The sequence below is a fragment of the Mesoplodon mirus genome (genome assembly GCF_964341445.2).
Source record: "Mesoplodon mirus genome assembly, chromosome: 9".
Lineage (NCBI taxonomy): Eukaryota > Metazoa > Chordata > Mammalia > Artiodactyla > Ziphiidae > Mesoplodon > Mesoplodon mirus.
The window spans coordinates 101,368,260-101,388,503 of NC_138985.1; the positions used below are offsets into that span (position 1 = coordinate 101,368,260).

General features: G+C 54.4%; 1 protein-coding gene across 1 annotated transcript; it reads left to right on the forward strand.

Moving 5' to 3' along the window:
• Positions 1-1,355: 1,355 nt before the first annotated feature.
• On the forward strand, positions 1,356-20,139 carry CLEC2L (C-type lectin domain family 2 member L; the record flags this gene model as incomplete). Its single annotated transcript, XM_082631581.1, has 6 exons — positions 1,356-1,545; positions 10,806-10,880; positions 12,997-13,163; positions 14,037-14,137; positions 15,702-15,814; positions 18,841-20,139. The coding sequence occupies 5 exons, from the start codon at positions 1,356-1,358 to the stop codon at positions 15,811-15,813; spliced, it is 645 nt and encodes a 214-aa protein (XP_082487707.1). The 3' UTR covers position 15,814; positions 18,841-20,139.
• Positions 20,140-20,244: the final 105 nt, after the last annotated feature.

Consider the following 20,244-nt stretch of genomic DNA (forward strand, 5'->3'; position numbering starts at 1 on the left):
CATAGGTTCGTGCCCCGGTCTGGGAAGATCCCACATGCCGCGGAGCGGCTGGGCCCGTGAGCCATGGCCGCCGAGCCTGAGCGTCCGGAGCCTGTGTTGCCTGTGTTCCGCAACGGGAGAGGCCACAACAGTGAGAAGCCCGCGTATCGCAAAAAAAAAGAAGTTGGACCAAGCCCACAGGTAGAGGGGGCCCTGAAGGACTCGTGAGGTTCACATTTTTGGAAGATGCCTCTGGTGCTGAGACAGGAGGAAGCAAGAGCCGAGGGAGACCATAAGGAGACTGAGGCTGCGGCCAGACAGATGAAATGGACTTGTACTTGGCGAGGGGCTGTGAGAAGGGAGCCTCTGAAAGGGACAGTTCACAGGAGTCGGTACTGATTGGATCTGGTGGTGGGGACAAAGCAGGAAGGTTGAGGACGAGGAATCATGGGCTGAGAGAGGACGCAGACGTGGGGCTGGGACTGGAGAAGGAAATGCAGTCCTGGGCGTGGAGCCGGAGGTGGCCCGGGCTCAGCCACGGAAAGAGTGCCCGAGTGAAGACCATCGAGGGAGCCCTGGCCTGGGAGTCAGAAACCAGCCAACCGTGCGCTTGTGCGGTGCCGCCTTCAGCCATGCCCTTGACCTCTCTAATTCCGGTCCTCATCCTAAACTGGGGGTGTTGTCAGTTCATGTTTGTAAAACCCCCTGGCACTTACTAGATGCTCTGTCAATGTTAACTGAATCTGAAATGTTGCTCCATGCGTCCCATCGGCACTTTGCTCTCTCGTGCGCGCCGATTCTTGCCGAAGACACAGCCCTCACCCCTCTGCTCTGGCTACAGGGTAGCCCAGAGGAAAGCCCCTCATCTTCGTTGAGCCGCATGAACTTGATTCCCGTTTAACAGAGGACAAGCAGGAGGCTGCCAGGTGGACCTGGATTAGAAGCCAGGGCTCCCGGCTCCAGGGTCCGCGCTCCCAGCTCCGCAACATCTGGACTCCTGCCGAGGGGGCGGGAGACCGGGGGGCGGGGCGCCGGGAGGCGGGGCTTCGGGTCTCCTCGCGCCCGGAGCCTCCTCCCTCCCTGCGCCCGCCCTGCCGCACCTCCCCGCACTCGTCCTCCCCCGCCCCGGCTCTGCGCGGAGGCTGCGGCTCGGCGGGGCAGGCGCGGCGCGCGGGGACCCAGGCGGTGGCGGCCGCCGGGCGCAGCGGGTCCGGCGCGGGGAGCCGGGCTCAGCCTCGGGCTGCGCCAGCCGCGACCCTCGCCCACCCGAGGTCGGCCTGGGGGGCCCGCAGGGCGCGCGGAGCGCCGAGTGCGCGTCGGGCCGGGCCCCGCACCTCGGCACAGGAGCGCGGGCGCGGCGCGGCACAGCGACAGGCATGGAGCCGGCCCGGGAGCCCCCCGCGCGGGCCCGGCCGCCGCCGCCCCCCGCCGTCCGCCCCGCGTCCGCCCCCGCCGCGCCCAGGCTGCGCTCGCCCGCCGAAGCGGAGGGCCGCGGTCCCGAGGGGCTGCTGCGGCGATCGGGGTCGGGCTACGAGGGCAGCACCAGCTGGAAGGCGGCCTTGGAGGGTAAGCGCCTATCGGCCCTCCATCCCCCGGCCGGGGACCCGGGAGGCGGGACAGAGTCACCTTGGCCGGTCTCCCGGTGGGGAGAGCGGGGAGCGCGACTCTGGAACCCGGAGGATTGCCAGGGCATCAGATGCCACATTGTGGGGCGGTGGGGAACAGGTAACTGGGGACCACCTATAGTACAGCCCTGACCCTGTCTCTGCAGCTAACTCCCTCTTTGACCTTGGGAGCAGGTTTCCTGCTCCGAGCCTGTTTCCTTATGAGTGAAGGCGGACAGTTACTGTCCGGCACTAACCCGATAGGCATATTGAGAGAGTGGCTTGACCCTATAGCAGTGAAAGTACTTTGGGCAAAGTGACAAAAGCTGTGGACCCCGACGCGGTGCTAATGCCCCGTGAGAAGGGGGTTGGGGGATGGGGCGCTGGTGGTGCCGGGAGGGAGAATCAGCCAGAGGGCCTTCCTTGCAAGTCGGGGGTCCCACCTACCTCTTCCAGTCAGAGGGGCTCACGGCCTGACCCCTGACTGGCCAAAGGGGCGGTCACCAAAGTGGAAGACAGATTTCAAGTTCATGAGTTCTTTCACTTAACTCGTGTGGCTACTTGTGTGGTGTGGGAGGTGCTGAAGCTGCCCAGAGGGCTGGTCCTCTGGGCGTTTCTCGGTACTCTGGACACCCGGAGTCCAAAGGCCGAGGACCTGCCTGGATGGCATCAACTAGGGAAGCCCAGGACCTGGATCACCCAAGCATTAGGGAAGGAGTGTCAGAAAAGGAGGGCTTCCTGGAGTAGGTGACCTCTTAGGAGGTGTGGAAAGAGAAAGATGGGTGCACCAGGCTCGAGGAGTGACATGTTCAGGGATCAAGTGGCGAGGACTCGCCTGTCCCTTGTGGGGAACTGACCTCCAAAATACCAGGATCGGGGTGGGGCGTGGTGAAAAGAAAGGAGTCTGGAGAGCCCAGACCGTGAATGGCTACCCAGGCCTTGCCAAAGTGTTTGGACTTTGTCTGAAGCGGCTGTTGAGAGATTTGAAGCATAGAATGAGACAGTGGGCGGCCCTTGGAAAAGTGGTGGTGGCCCAGAGGGGTCAGACCAAGGCCAGGTCAGTGAGGAAGGCGGGGCCGTGGTCAGGGGAGGGACATAACCAGCGCCAGCCAGGGCAGGTGCCTGGCCAAGGAGGGAGAGGTGGGGACAGTTCTGTCAGCATTTGGCCCAAAGGCTGGTAGGCCAGGGGACACGGATGGCCTGAGGAGGGGCTGTGCAGACTCTGAGGGGAAAGCTGGACACCTGGATGGTGATTTGGGACAAAGGAGGCAAAGATGTTGGAACTCAGTGTAGGAGAGCCACTGCAGAGGACCTTCGGGCTGGGGAGAGCTGAGCTGAATAAAGGTGGACAAACCCTCACTGTTAGATTTGCCTGTGACCCACTGCTTCCCTCCTGCCCAAGTTATTTCTTGAAGTTGCTCACGCCTCTTGCCTGTATTTCTCCACTCAGTCATTCGTAAGCATTTCTCCAGGGGCTGCCCTAACCTCATTCTAACCCCCAGTGCTTAGGGGCCACTTCAGGGGTGGTGTGGCTTCTTTCAGTGCCTCCAGCTGGCTGGCTCCCATCTTACCTCCCATCCTGACCTTGGCCCCTTCTGCTTCCTACTCCCAGCCATGGCTGGGCCGACCACCTGCAAGTTAGGCTGAAGAAGCAGCCGCACGCCCGTCAGGAAATGGCCCAGGGGGCCTCTCAGGACACTGGGTCTTCCAGGCCCTGTGGAGTCTAGCCCACTCTGTGCTCAGTGCCCGCCTGTGGCCCAGCCTCGTCTCGCCTGTCTGGACATGGCTCCCTGCCTGGCCTGGCTCTGTGTCTCGTGGCACCTCTGGCCCCTGCCCTCGTTCCCATGGCCCACCAGGAGCAGCCCCACCCTGGTGCCTGTGGACCTTGGGGGCTCAGCATCTGGGGCCTGTGGGCCTTTTCCCACAGGAGTTTTAGGATGTGGAGTCTGTGTCCCTGCCAGGGGCCTCCCCTCCACTGGTCCCCTGAGCATCTCCTGGGTGTTCCCTGGGCGCCGCGTCTCCTGCGGGGAGAGGGGAGCTCTCAGACCACGATGGTGCTCTCCAGGGTCCTGCCGTGTGCTGATTCCCCCACATTCACTCACTCTTCCTCACCTCCCACAAACACTCCTGGAGGCCCCACTGTTCCAGCCCAGCTCTAGGCACTGGGAACATCCCTGCCCTTGCAGAAGTCACACGACAGGGGCTGAGGCAGCCTGCTGCAGTGCAAAAAGCACGGATTCTGGAGTTGGGTAAGCCTCAGCCAGATCCTTCAACTGCCAGTGGGCTGGCAGGTTTTCAAACTTGTCTGAGCCTCAGTTTCTTCATCTGCTGAGCAAGATAAGGATTTCTGCCTCTCGGAGCTACACGGACAAAGGTGCTGGGGTGTAGGCTGTGTGCGGGTGATCTCTTTCCCCAGTCCCTAGAGCCCGGCATCCCTGATGAGGGAACCCAGGGAAAGTGTATGACCAACTGCTCAACTGAAATCCTTTGACTGCCCATCTGCCTACTGTGAGTCCACTTCCCACCCCAAACTGAAGTCCTCATAATGAGCCCAGTCCACAGACCCTGAGAAACACCCGTGATGGGATGAGGGGTCTGCCAGGTCTGGGGACCAAGGGGTTTTGCAGCCCTTGCTTAGCCAAGCATCTGTCTTGAGACTTCTTGATTTGACCAAGCTGAACCCTCAGGGGGCCTGTGCTCCTGTATTACCACGTACCGAATATTTATCAAGTACCTACAAAGTGCCAGCCCCGTGCTGGGGCTTTCACAATAGCTGTCTTGTTTAACCCTCCCATCTACCCTTGCAGGGGCTTGGTGAATGTTGTACCTGTTTTATATATGAGGAAACTGAGACTCAGAGAGGCTGAGTGTCTTGCCCAAGGATGCACGTTACTCTCTCACACGTGAAATCCCGTCGGGTTTGCCACTAGGCCCTCTGATATGAAACCTCTTACTCTGTCCTGAGCTGACCAACATGCGGCTTGGGGAGGCTAATTGGAGAGAATCAAATTGTGCTTCTGATGCATGTAGCCCTCCTCCCTGTGCTCCTCAGACAACCCTGCCCCCTCCGGCAGATGCTTTTTCCTCGTCACAGGTTAAGTGACGTGGAAAACGTCTTAAATCTGAAGCTGAGATTACAGCCCAGGTCTTTAAGACTCTCCTTCGATGAACAGTTAGCTTTGTAAATAGGAAGCCAAACAGAAATTCTCCTGATTGAGTCCTCTCCCTGTGGATATTAACCTTTCCTTCCATCCTCAGCCTTGGGGGACAGGCTGGAAAAGTGATCCAGAGCTCCCGCCTGCGTTCTGGAAAGACTGGAGGTGATTGGAGATGGGAATCTATTTCTGGCATTGGGGTAGGGAGGGTGAGGAAAAGCAGCCTGGGGGTACAGGAGTGGGGACAGTGATTCTGCAAATCTCAGGCTATAGATTTTCCAGGGCTCACCAGTTCTGAATTTTTAATGTTGAAAGTTTCTTGATAAGACACAAACCCACAACTTCCTACTCAAAACCACACACACGCATTTAGCAAAGCCTCTTAAAAATTTAAAAATGACCAAACTCTACATTTGATAGTTTGTGACAGTCAAGAGTATGCCTTCCAGGCTGTGGCCCTGGCAACTTAAAGACCTCAGCTATGATTCTCTTTTGCACTGTGGATATGAGGGTGTTGGGAGATTTGTCTGGGCTTGGGTGCCAGGTTGTTTTCAGTTGTTCCTTCTAACATCAGGCTGAGTCATATACATTTATAACATAAATAAACTGCACCCTCAAACTCCCTCTAATAAGGGCCACTGCATAGAAGGAAGGACTGCTGAGTTAGACATTTGTTACGGCTTGAATTGTATCCCCCCCCAAAGAGATATGTTGAAGTCCTAACTCCCCAGCACTTCAGAATCTGCCCTTATTTGGAAATATGGTCATTGCCGTTGTAATTAGTTCAGATGGGGGCATACTGGAGCAGGGTGGGCTCCTAACCCAATACGACTGGTGTCCTTCTAAGAGGTGGTCACATGAAGACAGAGACACAGGGAGAAGGATGTGACGATGAAGGCAGAGACTGCAGTGATGCAGCTGCAAGCCAAGGAGTGCTGAAGATCGCCAGCCAACCAGCATAAACGAGGACCGAGCAAGGAAGGATTTCCCTTCAGGTCTCAGGGGGAGCACGGCCCCGCCGACAACTTGACTGTGGACTTCTAGCCTCCAGAACTGTGAGACAACACACTTCCGGGGTTTTAAGCCACCTGCTCTGTGGTGCTTTGTTACATCAACCTAGGAAACTAACACAACATTGTTTTGGCTTGTCCAGGCCCACAGCTGTCCTCGAGGGTGAACAAGGAGTCAGACTCCGTAGCGCACCCTCTCTCTGTTTACAGTGCAGCATCCAGAGCAGTTATCCCCACGAAAGAATGAAGAGAGTCCTCAGTTCTGGTGATGCTGGAGACACAGGCACAGACTCCCCTTTCCCTGAAAGCAGGTGTATATCCGCATGGCCAAGGGCATTGTCATTCAGGGTGACACTGTCATTCAGGGTGACATTGTCATTCAGGGTGCTCTGTAACATGCAAGGCAATGACCGAGCCCTGTTGTAGGGAACCCAAACGTGAGTAAAGCACTGCCCTTACCCTAAAGGAGCCCATGGGCCAATAATCATCATGATAGTAATTGCTAACACTGAAGGAGAGCGTACCATGCCAGGCACTGCTCTAAGCCCTATACGTTGAATCCTCATAAAATTCTAAGAGGGAGACACTATTATGACTTCATTTGAAAGATGAGGAAAATGAAATAAAATAGCAGCTAAGTAGCTTTGCCACTAAAAAGTGGCAGAGCTGGGATTTGAACCCACGTGAAGTGGTTTACGATGCTATGCTCTTACTGCGGTGCCAGGGTTATAGAAGGGGATTGAGAGGCATTTAAAGAAGCGAAAGGAGGGACTTCCCTGGTGGTCCAGTGGTTAAGACTCTGCATTCACAATGCAGGGGGCCTGGGTTCGATCCCTGGTCGGGGAACTAAGATCCCCCATACCGCAACTAAGCCCGCGCAAGCTGCAACAAAGACCCAGTGTAGCCTAAATAAATAAATAAATTAAAATAAAGAAGGGAAAGGCAGGATTCATACGAAGCTCAAGGGGATTAGTCTTACAACAAGCTGCCCCTGAGGACAGCAGAGCAGATACAGAAGGAGCCCAGCCCTTGAGGGCAGGCGTGAGCCTCTGTTCTTACCGCGCCGGAAGCCACCCACCTCTCTGGTCACTTGCCAGTATAGACCGTGCTCATAGGAAGGACTCCTGGATGTTTGTTGGACTTGCAAGTAAAGATGGCAGACTGAATACGTGCGTTTATTTTCTTTCCCTTCCAAAGCTCATTAATACAACAGTAAAGGGATTTTTAAAAGGTCACAAGGATAACAAGAACAGGAGACAAAACAATAGCAACGAGGGGCTTCCCTCCCTGGTGGTGCAGTGGTTAAGAATCCACCTGCCAAGGCAGGGGATACGGGTTCGAGCCCTGGTCCGGGAGGATCCCACATGCCGCGGAGCAAATAAGCCCGTGCGCCACAACTACTGAGCCTGTGCGCTAGAGCCCGCGAGCCACAACTACTGATAGCCCACGTGCCTAGAGCCCACGCTCCGCAACAAGAGAAGCCACCGCAATGAGAAGCCCGCGCACCGCAATGAAGAGTAGCCCCCACTCGCCGCAACTAGAGAAAGCCTGGCAGTGCGATGAAGATGCAACGCAGCCAAACATAAATAAATAAATAAATAAAATTTAAAAACAAACAAACAAACACATAGGGATCAACGATGGTGTAACTGACACTGAATCCACTGGCCTGAGAAAGTTCAGGAAGCAGAGGAACAACCTGAGTCACAACCAGGAACCCCACGCGCAGAGACCGGGGCACCAGTCAGCATGGCTGAGCTGAAATCAGGAGGGCTGGTTGAACACTTGTTAGGAAGACTTCAGATCCCCAAATCCTCTCCCCACTCTGTAAGCCCATCCCCAGCCCTCTTCCTTGGGGAGAGAGGGCCTCCGGACACCAACACATTTGAGAGCAAGCAGTTAAGGCGACATTTATGTATTGAGGGCTCAGGATGGCCTCCTAGCCTCTTTTCCCAGCCAAGCCTACACCCTCCAGGAGGGAAAACAGAAGAGCCGTCTCCAGGGACACTGACCCAAGAGGAAAAACCCAAGGAGGTCAACAAACAGACAGCCTTGAGGACCAGCCCGTCACTCTGCCATGACCCTCACAGTTAATAAGCCCCTCTTCCTGTCTCAGAGGTGCCAGTGAAGTCTTATTCCTCCTGCCTTAATCATGAACAAATAACCAAGGATCTCCAGACATCTCAGGAAAGTCTCTGACATGGAAGCTAGAGATCAAAACAAATGAACAGGAAAAAAAAAAAAAAAACCAGTTTGGAGAAAACAGAGATTATACAGATTAAACTTTCTGCCCACCTCTCCTCCAGCCCCTCCGGAGCCCCCTGCCCCCCAAAAAACCCCTAAAAAACTATCAGTAATATCCTCAGAGAGATAAGAGAAAATTTTGCATCATTAAAATAAGAACAGGATGCTTTAAGAGGGAGTATTCAGGGAACAGCATCAACAAACCCAAAACAACCTTAGCAGTTAAAGATAATTGTAGAAATAATAAAAGATTCAGTAGAGAGTGGGAGATAAAGTTGAAAAAAATCTTCAAGAAATAGCAAAGGCAAAGTGGATATGAGACCCTCTCTCCTCTCTGGTGGCTTTTCCTTTTCTAATAAGGGCACTAATCCCATCCTGGGGGCCCTCACCAAGAATGGAATCTGCTGGTACCTTGATCTTGGACTTCCTTGCCTCCAGGATTGTGAGAGAGAAGTGTCTGTTGTTTCAGCACCCAGTCTGTGGTTTTTGTTAGAGCAGCCTGTGCAGACTAAGTCATAGGTGAAGTAGAATTCCTGATTTTGCCTCATCAGCTTAAAAGAGCTTTGAAGTTGAAATAATGATGAGCACACAGAAGTGTAAGCAAAGGAAAATGATTAATTACAGGGAAACAAGAAGTTGTGTAGAAATAAAGATCATAATACACTGCATAGCTTTCCTGGGAGTAGCATTTACATTGCCATATGAAAAGAACACCTAATTATCAGTCTAACCCAAACTATGATGTTGAGAGAGCAGGTAGTGTGTGAGCGGTCAGGGTGAGGACAGTAATGCAGAGAATTAAATCTTCCTCATTATTGTGGGAAGTTAATAAGTAGTGTCTTAAATAGAAAAGTCAGGGCCTCCCTGGTGGCGCAGTGGTTGAGAGTCCGCCTGCCGATGCAGGGGATGCGGGTTCGTGCCCCGGTCTGGGAGGATCCCATATGCCGCGGAGCGGCTGGGCCCGTGAGCCATGGCCGCTGGGCCTGCGCATCCGGAGCCTGTGCTCCACAACGGGAGAGGCCACAACAGTGAGAGGCCCGCATACCGCAAAAAGAAAAAAAAAAAAAAAAAAAAAAAAAGAAAAGTCAAAAAGTATTGACATACGTAAAGCTTTTAGAGATTTGGAGGTAAATACCAAAAGAATTAGCTAAAAGGGTTGGAAGTAGTTGCCTCTGTGGAAGGGGCAATGTTCTTTGTTTGGTTGTTAGTTTGTTTAGTGAAGTCTGGTAGAATTTCTTGACTTCAGATCTGTTGCTTTTCAGATCCTTGATAAAGGACCAGGTTTCTTTTCCCAATTTGTTGGGAAGTACAATACAGACAAATTACTAGAAACAGTATCAGGCACTTGGAAGTCACAGCAATGCTGAATTGCTGTAACAGTTTCTAGATACTTCCTCTCTCTCGATTTTGGTACTTAGCTCATCATGGGTGAGTAATGGTGGACAGCCCAGCTCTGGGCTGTGGAGACACTTCTTTCATCTATGCACACATATAACTGTTAAAAGGTTTTAAAAATGGTTAAAAATAAAAAGGGAGTTCTCACCTACTAGGATGGCTATAACAAACAAAAACGGAAACTAACAAGTGTTGGTGAAGAGATGGAGAAATTAGAACACTTGTGCGTTAGCATTGCTGGTAGGATGCAAAATGGTGCAGCAGCAGTGGAAAACAGCTTGGTGGTTCCTCAAAAAGTTAAATGTAGAATTCCTATATGATCCAGCAATTCCACTCCTAGGTATATAAAAGAATTGAAAACAGGGACTCAAACAGATATTTGCCAATGTTCATAGCAGCATTATTCATAATAACCAAAAGATGGAAACAGCCCAAGTGTCCATCAATGGATGGATGGATAAACAAAATGTATATAATTATACAATGGAATATTATTCAGCCATAAAAAAGGAATGAAATTCTGATGTGCTACAACATGGATGAACCTTGCAAACATTATGTTAAGTGAAAGAAGTCAGACCCAAAAGGACAGATATTGTATGATTCCACTTACATGAGGTTCCTAGAATAGGTGAATTTATAGAGACAGAAAGTAGATTAGAGGTTACCAGGGGCTGGAAGGAGGTGGGAATGAGGCGTTAATGTTTAGTTGGTACAGAGTTTCTGTCTGGGGTAATGAAAACATTTTGCAAATAGGCAGTGGAATTTTGCAAATTCACAGTGCACAACATTGTGAATATAATTAATGCCACAAATTGCACACTTAAAAACGGTTAAGATGGCAACTTTTATGTTATGTATATTTTATCACAAAAAACCTTTCAAAGACCCTGTGTCTGAAGTCTAAAAGGGTTCTTTCATTACACATCGAATTAAAATTTTAGGTGAGAACAATAAATATAAATTTAAAAGGGAGAAGCCAGAGGATCAGGAAAGCTTTCGTGAAGAGAATGAAGGGTGTGGGGCAGGATTTCAAGAGACTGCAGTGGAGGAGAAGAAACTTGGGAGCAAAGACCCAGCTGAAGGGCTGTGAGGACGGACTGGGGTATTTCAAGGAGTCCGTCTGGCTAAAACCAGGGATGAGGTAGAGAAGCAGCAGGTGACGAAAGACTGGAAAGCTCCGACAGCCACAGAAGAAGTTCAAGTGCGTAGCCCCGGAGGGAGGGTTTTTAAGCAGGGGGATCGCAGAATCAGACAGACCCGTGCTTTAGAATGGCACCTCAGACTTCAGCATCAGAATCTCCTGGAGGGCTTGTTCAAACACAGCCCCAGAGTTTCTCACTATCAGGACTTGGGGCTGGAGGTGGGGATGGGTGGTGGGGATGTGCCAGGTAATCAACCCCTTTCTCTCTCCTCAGACACCACCACGCGTCTCCTGCTGGGGGCCATCGCAGTGCTTCTGTTTGCCATCCTGGTGGTGATGAGCATACTGGGTGAGCATGGACGTCAGAGCATTTATGCCATTCAGTTCCTACACACCTTGTCAAAAGCACGTCTAATTAGGTAAAGAAAGGTTCCAGACATACCGCCAATTCTGTGGGGTCAAAGTAAATAGGAAATAGAGTGTTGGTTCTAGATGAGATTTTAGCCTACAATAGTACATTCACACATCGACTATACCCGTCCTCTTGGCTAAGCCATGCGGCGGAAGTGGAGATGTTAACTTAGGAACGTTCACAAAAATGCTTCGGGAACGCAGAACAAACTTGGTGTGTGTTAGTCACGTGATGCATCTTGAAGGAGACGGTTTGGGGTTAAGGGCCTTACAGTGATAGAGGTGTTCATGCCTGGGGGCTTCCCAGAGCGGGGGGTGGGGGACACATGGGCTAATCCCCGAAGAATGAATAGTTTCCTAGAGAGCAGGAGGTAGAGAGACCAGAGCATTCCAAGGGGGAAGGTATGTCATGGCTTCTGAAGGGTTTGCAAAGTGACTTCAGGACCTCTGCCTTTAATCTTTGAGAAGCACCCTAAGACCTCAAAATGGGAGGAAAATCCACGGATAACATCAATTCCTACCAAACCCTCACCTGTGGGGCATGCAGGTTAAGCAGGGAGTTGTGAGTGCTTAGCAAAGAATGTGGTGACCACTGGGGTGAGCTTGGATTCACCTAGACTACTTGTTACAAATTCAATTGTTCTATTGCTAGGTTGGGAGGACAGGGCAATGTGTAAACACAGCAGATTGATGTTGCAGTAAAACACAACAGAGCCCCTGGAGCTCCTCGTGGGAATGCATGGCCAGTAAGTCTAAGGGGGCCTGTAGCTCACTGAGCAGGAATGCCAGAGTGCCCGTTAATTAACTGGTGTTGGTGTGGTGGTAGCTCCCTTGGGGGCTTGAGTACCATGGACTTGTTCTCAGCTCTGTCCTGGTCTACATTTTCGTCAATCTCTTGTATGAGAACAAACAAAAACATATGCTTACGGAATTTGCAGGTGAAACAATTCAAAGAGGGATGCTCAATAGGACAGATGAAAAAGAAATCAAGATTAAAATTTCTCTTCAGAAACTCAAATGAGCCAATGTGAATGAGATGACTGTGGAAGAAATAAACCCAAGATCCTGCACTTGGATTTAAATGTGATTTACACATGTTCTGGACAGGGGAGACCTGGCTTAGACAGAGATCATAGGAAAATAGTTGAAGAGTATGGCTGAATTCCTTTTGGCAGGGAGGCTTAGAGAACCTCATGGAAGTTCTGGGCCTCCTTCCCAGAGAAGTGCACATAGACACATATCCACAGATTCTTCTCATCGGAGCATCCGAAGACTGGAAAGCCCACAGCAGCTGGAAGGGGTACGGTGATCACTGCTGGGTGCTGGACCACGGCTCACGTGTCCCAGCCTGTTCTGGTGGCAGCATTTTACTGGTGATGTGGGCACACCGTACTGAGCCAGGCAGGATGGAGAAGGGCCTGGAGGGCACCCCCTGCAAGGGACTGTGGAAGGGACGGTGTCTGTTCAATCCTGGAAGAGGGGAGGCAGGGGTCCTTCTTCAAGTAGGAGGTGGAAGACAGACCAGGTCTGTCCGGGTCACTCCAGAGGCAGATCCTGGACCCACAGGTTCCAGGTCACGGGAAGGCAGGTTGGGACTCAAAATTGCGAAGGATCTTTCCAGCAGTTCAGCAGTGTTAGCTGATGAGGGTGTGGCCAATGAGAGCAAGGCCCATCGAGTCCGCCGCCGACGGTTCCCACCCTGGCCGGAGAGAGAGAACGCATGGCCCCCGGGTCCCTTCCAAGTCCGAGTTTCTCGGGTTCCTCTCCTCGCGGAGTTCGGGGAGAGAGAGGAGAGCTTAACCCAGGGGCCTAACCTGCTGTCACTTCCCCTCGGGGCGGTGTCCCTGCCAGTGTCCCAAATTCCTTTTCCTTACTCATTTAGTCACCCACCTTTTACCTGCTAGGCACTGTGACAGGCGCTCCCCCGAGGCAGGTGGCTGATGGGCACCAAAGTGGAGGCCGGTGGAGGGGTGGCGGGGAGCAGTGGGATCCTCGGGGGGCCGGACAGAGGCCCGCTGTGCTGGTGGATGCTGAGCCACTCCTCTTCCCTGCAGCTTCCAAGGGCTGCATCAAGTGCGAGGCGCCCTGCCCAGAGGACTGGCTGCTCTACGGAAGGAAATGCTACTTCTTTTCTGAGGAACCGAGAGACTGGAACACGGGCAGGCAGTACTGTCACGGCCACGAGGCCGCGCTGGCTGTGATCCAGAGCCAGAAGGAGCTGGTGCGTGCCGGTGGGGTGGGGACTTTCGGGGAGAGCCCTGCCCCAAGAACCTGGTGTCCCCTGTGACCTGTTTCCAGAGCACGGCCTGGGGTGGGGGGTGCAGGTGGGCTCCATGGGGTCTGAGCAGGTCCACGAGGGGCTCTTGTTTCCACTGCTATTGTCAAGGCCAACTATGTCCACCCGAGGCTGGTTTGCTGAGCTCAACTCAGTACTGAAGCATGAGCATTACAAATTATACCCGCACTTGTGAAATGAAAAATCGCGTTGGCTTCTTCTACTGGTCCAAATCAGGGCCTGATCTCTCATTTAACACCCCAAACAGTTATATCACTAGAAATGTGAAAGAAACACAATTAGTGGGTCTCTTGGCCATTCTGGGTTTTGAGGGCAACAGTTCATGCAATTCAAAATAGCAGAAAATCTAAAAGTCACTTCTGTTTGTCTCTGATACAACAGTCTGATAGCTCCTTTCGGCAGAGAAAGGCCCAGAAATACGCAGGTAGGAGGACATCCAGCCTGAGCTTTGAGACGTATCCCAGATAATCCATCAAGTAGGCAGTTCCAGGCTTCCTGAAAATGAACGCAGGCATGCTGGCCCACTGAGCTAGGAGACAAACCCTGTTCCAGGCTTCCTGGCCCAGTGGTGCACTCCCAGAGCCTGGGTCCCTTGGAAGCCATTGCAGGCCGCTCCATGTGAGCGCAGGGTGTCTGTAACCCCAGCTCCTCACACTTGGGATGCAGTGATGGGATGTAGACCCTCTCCGTGTCTACACATCTTGGGAGCCAGTCTTCCAAGCTGAGGTTAGTCTGGGGATGTGTGAGCAGTCAGGAGACCGCACCTGACTCTGAGGTTTCCCTCTTTCCTTGGTGCAGGAATTCATGTTCAAGTTCACACGGAGGGAGCCCTGGATTGGTCTGCGCAGAGTGGGGGACGAATTCCACTGGGTCAACGGGGACCCGTTTGACCCAGACACGTGAGCTGAGGCTTCATCTTCTGGCCAAGGAGCTTAGACCGGGGAAGCCATAGCCTCCCAGATGCACCTCCTGAAGAACCTGGTTTTGTGCTAGCTGGAGTCACTCACCTCTAGGGTCAGGGGTATGGGACAGAGACCCAGTCATGATAATGGCTTTACTACTCTCTCCCTGGTAAAGTCCAGCCTGGTTTGGTGGCCCTGCTCCACGCAGGCAACAGAGCTTCCTGCTGCTGGAAAGGGCCCGGGCTCTTTCCACCTTGTGGCTCCCCAGTCCACCTGCACGGCTCAGGGAAAGGGAGGACGTGCCCTGGACACCCCTCTGCGTTGGCCAGAACTTAGCTTCATGGCCACACCTGACTGCAAGGGAGGGTGGGAGGTGGGGCCTCTGTTCTTAGGTGGGGCAGCCACGTGCCACCTAAACGTTGTCACTGTGGGAGAAAGGGGATCTGACCCCTGGGCACCAGGAGGGTTCCCTTAGAGAAAACACCTCTTGAGGGTGTCGGCGGTGTGTGCAGTGGTGGTATTATTTGTGTGGCCCAAGTGCTGTGGCGGGGAATGTGTGATGGGTTGGTGTGTGTGCAAAGCCAGGGACGGTTTGCGGGGCGATGGCGGCAGCAGTCATGGGTGTAGGGGCAGTTTAGGCTTAGGGAGACGCAGAGCAGCACACACAGGGGAGTAAGAACCTCAGCTTCTGATGTAGACTCTCAGGCTGGAGGACTAGGCCCGGGGAGCCGGGCGGGGGCCCAGCTGCTGACCTGACGTGAACTGCGCCCGTGACAACTCCTTCCCTGTGCCGGCTTCTCCCTGCCTCCTGCACCTGTCTTTGTCCTCAACTGCCTCTTCCTTGTTTTCTTTTCTCCTTCTCTTTCCTTGTCCTGCCCTCATCCAAGATCTGTTCTTAGAGCTGCTGAGAAAGTCTTACCCTTGCTGCTCCCACCTCTCCCCTTCTGGAAGCTTCCTGCTCCCGGAACCCAGGGAGCCCTGGAAGCTGGGGTCCCCAGAGCACTGACTACCTGGCAACCAGCGGGCCTTGGGGCCACGCTTCTCTGACATCGAGGTGGTCCTGGCCCCCCTACTCCCTCTTGGGGTCCTTCTGATGCCCTCTCTTATGAGACCCCAGCTCCAGCCTTGGCAGGGGGCTCAGGTCAGGGTGACCAAATGAGGTGAAGAAGAAGTGTTGAGATTCAAAAGGGATGATGTTAGGCGCCCCCGTGCTAGATACAGGAGGTGCAGGCAGGGCGCTGTGGGGAAGGTGGGTGTGGAGCATGGTCCTAGACAGGGCCCTGGGTTCCTGGGACGAGTGAGCTGGGCCCGACAGGATGGCGGAGCCGGATGGAGGAGTGCAGGGTGCGTCCAGGAAACATCCGTGGGCATCACCGGGGGGCTGGAGCCGTGATGCACCATCTGGAGGCGATGGGAGCCATGCTAGCAAGGCCTGTGGGGGCCGACTGTCCCGGAAGGCTGCTCCAGAGGGAGGGACAAGTCATAGGGCCTCCGGGGCTGCCCAGTGACGGGCCGTGTCTGCCAGGTCGTGAGTGCCTGGTCTCTTCTCTCCCCGCCACAGATTCCCCATTTCGGGCCCAGGGGAGTGCGTCTTCGTGGAGCCCACCAGGCTGGTGTCGACGGAGTGTTTGATGACCCGGCCCTGGGTGTGCAGCAAGATGGCCTACACATGAGGTGGGTCAGGCCAGAGGCGGCCCTCCAGCCAGCCTCCAAGACCTGCCAGCCCCGGGCTCGTCTCCAAGCGAAGCAGTGAGGAGGGTGCCTTCCGCCCCTGGGCGCTCTCCCACGCCCTGGAGTCTTGGTCCCTGGTCTCCTTGGCCCCAGGCAGGTCCTGTGGCTCAGTAGTCAAATCCCATGAGTCAGTAGTACAGCAGGCACCTGTCCCCAGCCACACATGCCCACAAGGGCACACAGCCCCCGCTCAAATTCAGAGTCCACCCTTAGTCACCCCAACAAGTCCCTCTCTGGCCCTACCCTGGAACATTCCCTCCTCCGGAGGCCCTGGTGCTCTGAGGAAGGCCGGGGGCTGACAGGCTGCGGTACTGTCCACACAGACGGGCCCCCTCCCCACGCATCTCTCTCCTGGCTGCTGGGGAGGCCGAAGGGAAGCCCCCCTCACCTGGGCCCAGCATCCACTGTCCTTGCCTCGCCCGGGGTCTCAGGCAGGCCCCTGCTGTGTCCGTGGTGCTGCTGTGTTGGTCACTGATGGACTAAAGAGATGACTCGCATCCAGAGAAGTCGGCTGCCATTTGTTCCAGGATCATGGCTGGGGGGAGGGGCATGTCTCTGGGTGCCCGTCCTTGGAGGGACATGACCAAGAGGCACTGGTGTGGCAGGCGGCATGTGTAGGAAGCAAGGCCAAAAACACACTCTGTGGCCTCAGGGCACCGTTTAATGTTGCCAGGCCACTGAGTTATTCTCAGGTGTCTGAGGGGTGTGCTCCATCTGGTTCCTTCATTACTATTCAACTCAGCGTGACAAACATTGATCCACACCTACCTCGTGCCAGACACCACAATAGGCATGGGGATCCACAGCTTTATCCCCCAAGGAGCACACAGGGAGCAGAGGAAACAGCCTGGAAAGCACCAGAACATTCTGGAACCCAGTTGAAGGATGGCTTATTCTGCCTTAGGGGAAGATGGGGTGAAGAAGGCAGGAGGATGAGCCACGGAGAAGAGATGATGTTCATGTTGGGCCGGTTAAGAGTTTGTGCAGGTGCTAGGGCCCCTTCCTGTTCCCCCTTGGTCTGCCTGGAGAGGAAGCAGGGACAAGGGGGTGGGGGGGAGGCTGGTGGTTCCCCTGGGCCGACGGGGGCTGCAAGTGCCACCCTCTCCAACGTACACACGTGGAGCCCAGAGCAAGCTGTGGCCGGGTGAGATACAGCCAGCCTGCGTGGGAGCCGCGTGTATGAATCTGGGTCCCGGCCCATCTTCAGAAAATGGCTCACAGGGAAACAGGTCCTGCTCTGCTCGGCTCAGTCCTTTTACTGTCAGTTTTCAGACAAAACTGTCAGCTTGGGTTCGTTGACCTATTTAGTAAAATCTGGGTATTTTGTGGTTTCATTTTTTTTTTTTTTTTTTTTTTTTTTCTGTACGCGGGCCTCTCACTGCTGTGGCCTCTCCCGTTGCGGAGCACAGGCTCCGGACACACAGGCTCCGCGGCCATGGCTCGCGGGCCCAGCCGCTCCGCGGCATGTGGGATCCTCCGGGATCGGGGCACGAACCCGTGTCCCCTGCATCGGCAGGCGGACTCTCAACCACTGCGCCACCAGGGAAGCCCCTGTGGTTTCATATTTTATCTTTATGGGGAAGCCAGCGTGGAACCTGACTGTGCAATAAAGAAGCTAAGGGAATTCAGTGCGGCCTGTGGAGGGGTGGCAGGAGCCCACCGCCTTCCCAGCCCCTGTGGGGAAGTGTGTTGAGGGGCTGGGGATTGAGGAAGCCGTCAGCTGCCGCTACTGCTGCTTGGGTTGGTCAGGGGTCGGGGTGGTAAGTGGGAGGGCGTCTCTCCCTCACGCCAGTTCTCACCAGTATCCTCCCCTCAAAGATGGTCTCGTTGCATTCCACGTGGCGCCTCATTTAAGTCTCTCAGAAAGACCCTGAGGCAGGTAATGCCGCCACGGGTGACAAAACTGGTCCTGGACGGGGAGGACTAGGGCTGTGCTCTCATCCTGTCCTGTGGGTTCCGGTGGGAAGAAGGCCGCCACGACGTGGGTGGGGAGGGAGCAGTGTGGGAGGGCAGGGACCGAGGAACCCGGGCCACTGGGATCTTAGTTCTTGGGCTTGCCCTGGGACTGCACAACAATTCTAAGTCCGGTAGAGCTAAGAGGAACTCTGACCCAAGGTCATGGGTGTTTTAAGGGATCTCTTCTCTGTTCCTGCAAGGAAGACCAAAACAAAACACTGGCACGCCAAACTTCAGAAACGTTGAGAATTCTTGCAAAGGTTATACACCAACCAGGCACCCGCCCCTCCCACGTGGGCGGAGCCAGGCTGGGTGGGCGGGGCCGCGGAGTCGGGTGCAGTTGGGGCCGGCGGCCACAGGTGGCAGCACGGAGGCCGCACGCTCTGCCGGTTTCGGAGCTCGAGCTGGCCCCCCTCGGTGGAGCGTGGAAGGAGGTGTTGGGGGCAGGCCCAAGGGACCACCCTTCCTCCAGCCCCCCTCCTCAGCCCCTTTGGAGGATTTTCCCTTCTGAGGCAACGCCCCTGGAGTTGAGAAGGTGCTTGGCTGGGAGCCTGGGCGGCTGCGCCCTGGGTGAAGTTGACCCCGCACGGCAGCCCTGTCCTCGGCGTAGCCCCTGGAGCCGGCAGGATGCGGGGAGAAGGCTGGAGCACGCGCACCAGCTCACCCTCAGACGTCCTCTGCGAAGACGGAGGGACGGGGTTTTTTTTGCAGGAGGACTCACTGGGAGGTAGCGTTTGTTGCCGTGCTGGTGAGTTTCACTAGTGTTTGCTTAGGAAACCCTCCTACAACCTTACAGATGAGGACGCAGGCTCAGGGCGGTTAAGGGACTTGCTCTGCTGCTGTACATCACAGGCCTAGGAGGTGGTGGAAGGGGCCACCTTGGGAGAGGACGTGGGGTGCCCACAGGCGATTTTTTTCCTGTGCACTTTTATCGTCGTCGTATGGTTTTTAGGTGAACTTCCCATAGGGAGGGGTAATGCAAACACTGAGTTCCGTCCTTGTCTCCCTTCAAGGCCCAGCTCAGGCTCCCTGGGACTCCTTCCAGGACAGCAGCAGCCCTCAGTGACCACTCTCCCTCACCCCAGCGCCTCCAGCACTTAAGACTGAGCCTCTCACACCGCCGGAGTCTGTCGGAAGTTTTCATCTGTGACTCATCTCTGAAGTCATCTGACCGCTCTTGGCATCTGATTATAAGTCCCCCGATAGCAGGGATTATGTGTCACTGGCCTCTCTGTAGCACACATAGCATGTGCTCAAAAAAACCTGTTGTATATGACAGTAAGATTGCCCCCAAACGTCATCTCTGAAACTCTTTGCCATGGCTTTGGTGGGCGTGGCATGGTTTTAGAGGCCCGGCAAGATGCACTCTTTAGTTTGTTTTGCTTCAGGTAGGTTAGCTCGCTCACATTCCCTAAGCATGTAGATACTGCGCGGGCTGAGTGGAGGTGACAGGGAGCACCCGGGCCGTGAGGGAGAGCTGCCTTCGCCTCCAGAACATCCTCTGCGTCATACACAGAGCCCAGCCGGCGAGGTTAAGGAGCTGGCTGTGAGTGGACACCAGGCCCGGGGAGGGTTTCCATCGGTGACTGGGGTTGGCGGCTGAAGATTCCTGTGGTCACCAGGATAATTATGCTAACGTCACTGTGCTGTTTGTGAAAGACGACCTGGTTTTCAGAAATGCCCACTGTCTGCTGTGCACTTACACCAGGACGGGGTGGAGGTAGAGGAGGTAACTGCTCTTTCCTTAGTCCGTAAAGAACTCCAAACTGGGAGCAAGTAGGAGGTTCAAACAGGGGTCATCCAGAAAACCTCCTGCCGTGCCCATCAGAGATCCCACGTCGCAGCCTGGAGTGGATACGCACTTGGCCTGACTCAGAAGACCTGCCCGAGTCTGGTCTGGGCCCAGCTCTACCAACAAGCAGACGTGTAGCTCAGGCTGCTGTGCTCAACCTCCGTGACCCCAGGCTTCACCGCTAATATAAAGTAGAAATCGTGCCTGCCCTGCCTACCTCACAGGGTTTTGAGGCCTGTAGATGTGAGAATTTCAGGGATTAGAAATGATCGACCCCATTCTCACTATCCATGAGACCCCGAGAGGTTAAATAACATGTCCAAGGTCACGCATCTAGTGGCAGAGCTAGATCTCAGGTCTTGTGGCTCCTCTACTCGTTGTTGATACTATTCTTGCACGTATCATGCTTTGTTTGTTTACCTGGCCACCATCCACGCAGAAGTGTAAGCCCCTAGAGGGCAGGGATCCACTCTCACGCCCCTTTTTCCTCTAGCGCCTGGTACATACTAACGGTGCTTAATAAACGGTGTTGACCTAAACTGATCTTGACTCCTAGTTCAAGTGCTCCTTCTACACCACACTGTCTCTGATCTCAGAAATCTGTACTGCCAGTCCAACTGCCCAC